The sequence below is a fragment of the Acyrthosiphon pisum genome, chromosome A1, assembly GCF_005508785.2.
Source record: "Acyrthosiphon pisum isolate AL4f chromosome A1, pea_aphid_22Mar2018_4r6ur, whole genome shotgun sequence".
NCBI classification, from domain to species: domain Eukaryota; kingdom Metazoa; phylum Arthropoda; class Insecta; order Hemiptera; family Aphididae; genus Acyrthosiphon; species Acyrthosiphon pisum.
The window spans coordinates 126,402,910-126,408,933 of NC_042494.1; the positions used below are offsets into that span (position 1 = coordinate 126,402,910).

The 6,024-nt window shown below is 33.2% G+C and overlaps 3 protein-coding genes across 3 annotated transcripts in view; 1 reads left to right on the forward strand and 2 right to left on the reverse strand.

Moving 5' to 3' along the window:
* The window catches only part of LOC103308457, a 2,854-nt gene extending 2,208 nt beyond the window's left edge, over nucleotides 1-646 (reverse strand). Inside the window, exon 1 of the mRNA XM_016802026.1 lies at nucleotides 56-646. Coding sequence (XP_016657515.1) covers nucleotides 56-646 — 591 coding nt within the window. The remainder of the gene's footprint in view (nucleotides 1-55) is intronic.
* Nucleotides 647-3,460: 2,814 nt separating this feature from the next.
* The window catches only part of LOC107884694 (choline transporter-like protein 1), a 14,876-nt gene continuing 12,312 nt past the window's right edge, over nucleotides 3,461-6,024 (forward strand). The window contains exons 1-3 of the mRNA XM_029488264.1: nucleotides 3,461-3,577; nucleotides 3,646-3,692; nucleotides 3,756-3,858. Coding sequence (XP_029344124.1) covers nucleotides 3,551-3,577; nucleotides 3,646-3,692; nucleotides 3,756-3,858 — 177 coding nt within the window. The 5' untranslated portion in view covers nucleotides 3,461-3,550. The remainder of the gene's footprint in view (nucleotides 3,578-3,645; nucleotides 3,693-3,755; nucleotides 3,859-6,024) is intronic.
* Nucleotides 3,941-6,024, reverse strand: part of LOC115033843 — a 7,266-nt gene continuing 5,182 nt past the window's right edge. The window contains exon 2 of the mRNA XM_029488263.1: nucleotides 3,941-4,090. Coding sequence (XP_029344123.1) covers nucleotides 4,046-4,090 — 45 coding nt within the window. The 3' untranslated portion in view covers nucleotides 3,941-4,045. The remainder of the gene's footprint in view (nucleotides 4,091-6,024) is intronic.

Here is a 6,024-nt window from a genome sequence, read left to right on the forward strand (position 1 = left end):
GACCGTTCTTCGCAGCATAAATGCACGTCGTCTCATTCCACGGGCACCCGTTTACATGAGCGTATATAAGGCAGTCCTTGTTACCGTTCGACGCGGCCAAACTGCAGGTGTCCTCGTTCCACGGGCACCTGTTTTTCCGTGCATATATCAGGCAGTCTATATGACCATTCCACGCAGCGTCTATGCACGTGTCCACGTTCCATAAGCACCCGTTTTCCCGAGCGTGTACTAGGCAGTCCATGTGACCGTTCATCGCTGCGTTGCTGCATGTTTCCTCATTCCACGGGCATCCGTTTTTCCTTGCGTAAACCAGGCAGTCCATGTGACCGTTCAAAGCGGCGTTGCTGCACGTTTCCTTATTCCACGGGCATCCGTTTTTCCTTGCGTAAATCAGGCAGTCCATATGACCGTTCAACGCGGCTTTGCTGCAAGTGTCCTTATTCCACGGGCATCCGTTTTTCCTTGCGTAAATCAGGCAGTCCATATGACCGTTCAACGCGGCTTTGCTGCAAGTGTCCTCATTCCATGGGCATCCGTTTTCCCTTGCATATACTAGGCAGTCCATGTGACCGTTTAACGCGGCAAAGCTGCACGTGTCCACGTTCCATGGGCACCTTTTTTCCCGAGCGTATACTAGACAGTCCATGTGACCGTTCAACGTGGCATTGCTGCATGTGTCCTCATTCCATGGGCACCCGTTTTCCCGTGCATATACTAGGCATTCCACGTGACCATTCAACGCGGCGTTGCTGCACGTTTCCGTATTCCACGGGCATCCGTTTTTCCTTATGGTATGTACAATTCAGTGGCGTAGACAGGAATTTTCATTGGGGGGGGATATGACGTATACCCCAAAAAACTTGCAAATTTTCGTATAGATTTTTTGTCTAGATAGTATATATAACGTGGTATAGCAGTGATAATAACTAATACACTTTATGGCTTATCAGCTTATAACACCAGTACCTACAACTACCTAGTATATGATTCTCTGATAGGCCGTTATCTATCGATTAAATTAAAAAAAAATATATAAACGATTTATAAAAATTGATTACATAGAATTATCATTTTTTCTATTTTCGGTATAATGTATAAAGTTAACATATATATAAAAAGGTCATGGGGGGGGTCCATCCCCCATATCCCCCCCCGTGTCTACGCCCATACTATGTACTCAAAAAAAAAGCGTTCCGGTTCAGAAAATTTTCCATTTCGAGCACTGCATATGATTTTTTTTTTAGCTTATGAAAAAAGAAAAAATTTTATTTATCTAAATGGTTGCAATTGATTACATATTATTATATTAATATTATAATTAGAAGAAATATTACTCATATTTTGTACAAATAAAGTCACACAGTAAAATAAATAAGTATTAATTCTTAATTCTAATTTCTAATTTCTTATGAAATAATCTATATATATTATATAAAAATGAATGTCTGATGGACATTTTTGTTTATAAATGGTTACCATGGCCAATGGGTTTTGAAGCTTTATAATATACCTAATAATAATTATTAGTTGCAGTAGATAGTATATAAATAAAATACAATTTATCTAATTAACGATAATTTTTCTACTGGAATTTTTTTCCGAATACTATAATAGGCATAATAAGTAGGTATAGAGGTATGTATGTATATTCAGGGTTGGGCAGTATCTTCGATACAATTGTATCTTCTATCTTGTATCTCGATAGTCGATACAAATATATAATTTCTGTAACAATAGTGGTTGTAAAAATGTAAATTTAATAATTAATTATTTAGTAATTGCGTCATCATAAATACTCAATAGTATATTGGAACTAGTTATATTATGCCACTATACTATGAACTATATAGGTAATATGTACCCTCTCTTATCAGTGTAACATAAATGCTCCGCGGTTTGGCGTTGAATATAAATATAATTCCACTTGGTCAAAGGCCGATAACCAACGAATATACCGCGATTCAGGACTTTCCATCCAATTAATAATTTAATATTCTAATATACATATTTTTTGCCACTACACATAATCTTGCTAAGGCAAAACAATCGGAAAATCATTAACAATAATTTTATCAAGCTCGTATTGAGTCGAATATACGAGCCGTCACCATAGTTAAGTGTGAGCCACCGAGCTGTACCATACCACATTTGACATATAAATTTAAATATTTTTTTACACCAAAATTGTAAGTTTTATTTTACTGTCAATTATGTAAGTCCAATTAATTATAATTTCATTTGTTTATAGGAGTAAAATGTCAAAGTTTCGTCAAAACGGTTTGAAAAATGAAAAATATCAATCTGAACGAAAGGTAATGTATACATTTTACAAGTTAAGAAAAATGAAGGTAACTTTTAACTTTAAACTTAACCCACATTTTTTTATATAGTTATTTTGCCCAGAATTGCATATTTGTACATTTGTATTTACAATTATTACAATTTTAGTGAGCGAGTAATGTGTATGTAAAATATTGCAATTTAAAAATGTTCATAACTCGCTTGAATATTAAAATTTAAAATATCAAAGCTAACAACACAAAATTGGTTCTGCTGAACACAAATTTGTTATGTTGTACGTTTGTAAGCCGGAGAAAACACGTGCGAGTATGACATTCTGCTAATGTACCTACAATTTAAAATAGCAGTTATTAGAATACGAGTACACTTATATTTATATAGTTATATAAACACATAATTTTAAAGTATATATTCTATACTTTATTCAAAATAAGAAACGGTGTACAAAATAGTTAACATTGTGAGGTGACAAACGGGTATTGCTTATAAGGCACCGCTTTTTCTGCAGTTCGGAGAAGGGATGTTGGGGACTGCCTAATTTCACATACATATTATTATATACTATTTATACTAAATAATATACAGTGAAACTTCTAGTTACAGTTATAACTTATATTTCATTTAACAAACTTCCCGTTAACAAAATGTTATGTTTAACGAAATATTTTTGAGGACCAAACCAAAATATTAGAACCACATTAATTTAATTCTATTTAAAATACGATTTTTTTTAGTGCCCGCATGAGGCTTCGTAATATAGAAGCTTATCGCTGTACTATGTTATAGTCTAGTTACCCGTCTAGGGCACAAGTATAAGTCATGCGTTACTTTAGGGCGGTATACAATTTTAAAGAAATTGAAGGCTGAGAAATGTAATAAATATCTGTAAAGAAGAGCGCCGGTATTAAAATTTTCGCTTTAGGGCGGAAAATATTTAACGACGGGCCTGATTAGTAGTATATTATATTATTATTTAATTAATACTCTAACCTACAGATAGAAACATATCTTATTTTGTGTATACTATTTTGTGTTCTCCCACACCCTGTATATTATTGAAGTTTCACCGTATTACTTTGACTAACGTGCCTATATTATATTATGACTGAAAATGTTTGTGTTACACATTTCAACCATATTTAATGTGTTCGATTTAATTTCATCTTTTTGTATACTGATATTTTTATGTACTTTTTTTATAGACCAATTTAAAAAAAAAAAAACATGTAAAGATTGCTCATTTTTGGTCATGTTTATGTTTGTTTTGATATTTGAGGTAAGTAGGTAATAGGTAAATATTTTATATTTTGTACCTATTATTATTGATTTATATTATTATTTTAGTTTGTATTAGTCATATACTGTGCCTCTGCAAATGCCTCTGAGGATTAGTATGTATTTGTAATTATTTTTATACTATATAACATTGTGTTCAAAAACTATTTGATTTTTAGTTTTAATCAAGAATCGTTACAAATATGTATTCCCAAACCGAAATCAAATGAATCAGCCATCGTAAATATTTTAAATAATGCAATTGGTAGCCAGCTGTCTCAAGTAAGTTTTGTTCAAATAAGTCGTTCTTTAATTCTTATATTATATTACTTTTAAATATTTATTTATTTATTTATTTTTTTTTTTTTATTGATCTTATAAAACATCGGCTTCTGTGGCCATTAGTTTACAATTTACAGTAATTTAAAAATATTTACAATTTCATAATATATATATTGTGGAAAAGGGCTTAAATTAGGTTGTATAGCTGGATTTCTTTTATGTACAGTATGATGTTGCGGATTGATTGGGTGTCAGGTCCTAATGCTTCTCCGATTTGTTGAGATATGTTGTATTTTTTCCTCATGTCATCATATTTTCGGCATTCAGTAATAATATGTTTTACTGTGAGGTCCACTCCACACATTTCACATATGGGAGGATCATTTTTTTCCATAAGATGCCTGTGTGTGATGAAAGTGTGGCCTATTCTTAGACGATTTAATATAGTTTCCTCTTTTCTATTTAGTCCGGGGTTTTTCCATGTCTGTATGTTGTTTTTTATTTGGTTTAACTTTGTATGCTGGTTTATCCATTGTATGAGCCATTTTTGGTCTAGGACTTGTTTGATTTGTTTTTTTTTGTCTTCATATGTGTATATATTGAGTAGTGGGGTGTCTGGGGAGGAGGCAGCTTTTGACGCTTCTAGGTCTGCTTTTTCGTTGCCTTGTATGCCGCAGTGTCCAGGAGCCCACATATAACATATATCCATCCCCATACCACTTGCTTCATATGTTTTTTCTTGTATTAGTCGATAGTCAGATGAATGTGTTATGTTTTGTATTCCTGTGATGCTGCTGAGTGAATCACTGATTACGAGGTAGTTGTTAGGTGTTGTATCTTTATTTTGTATTATGTGCAAAGTCGCATTATATATTGCCAGTGCTTCAGCTGTGTAAATTGAGCATTCGGGGGGTAATTTGTAAGTTGTGATTGTATTTTCTGCTACTATTGCGATCCCTACACTGTCTGTTGTTTTAGATGCATCAGTGTAAATATGTTTTCTATCAGGGTATTTTTGTATTATTCCTTGGAAAAGATTTTTGTAGATATTAGGATTTGTGTTGTTTTTTTTATATTCTGTTATTTCGATGTTTGTATTGATTTGCATTAACCAAGGAGGTATGGTTTGTGGTTCTCTTGGTACTATTTGTTTTATATTTATTTGTAGGTCTTCTGCTTCTTTGATTGTGTTGTCGATGTATTTGATTGCTGGGTTGTTCTCATTTTTTAATGTTCGGGATGCATAGAGTATATTGTTTTGTGTTCTCCTTATGTCGGGGGGAGGTTCATTTGCAATGTTTCTTAGACTCGCTATTGGGCTGGATTTGAAGGCTCCAATTGCTAGTCTTATGCCGGTATTTAGAGGCACATCAATCATTTTTAGGTGTTTAGGATTGGCTGTCCTGAATATTATTGAACCGTAATCAGTTCTAGACCGGATTAGTGCTCTGTATATTTTTAGTAGTGTAGAAGTTTCACCACCCCATGATGTATGTGAGATAATTTTTATTATGTTGAGTTTTTTTGTGATTGAGTTTTTTACATATTTTAAATGTGGGATCCAGTTTAATTTGGTATCAAAAATTACTCCCAAAATTTTTATTTTATTTTGGTTTGGTATAATGTTGTTATCTATTTTTATCTGGAGTTTACCTTGTTTTCTTTTTTTTTTTGAATATGATGCTTTGTGATTTTTGACTGGAGATGTTGAAGCCCGTTTTATTAAACCATTTTATTATGTTATTTGTGCTATTTTGTAGTAAATGTTGTACTGTGTTTAGGTTGCTGCTTCTGCAAAGTATGTTAAGGTCGTCTGCGAATAGATTTGCAGTTACAGGAGTTTCTATTGTTTTGACAATGTCATTTATTGATAGGAGGAAGATCGTGACAGCTAGTGACGACCCTTGGGGAATTCCGTTTTCTTGGGTAAAAATGTTCGAAAGGCAGTTTGAGACTTTGACTCGAAATTTTCTGTCGGAGAGGAAGTTTTTTATGTAGTTATACATGTTCCCGTTTATTAGTATTTTGCTGAGTATTTGAAGTATTCTGTGTCTCCATACGGAGTCATAAGCTTTGGTTATGTCTAGGCTGATCATTCCCAGAATTTGGTTGTTTTCTAGGGCTTTGTTAATTTCGGATTTTATTATGAAAAGGTTATCTATTGTG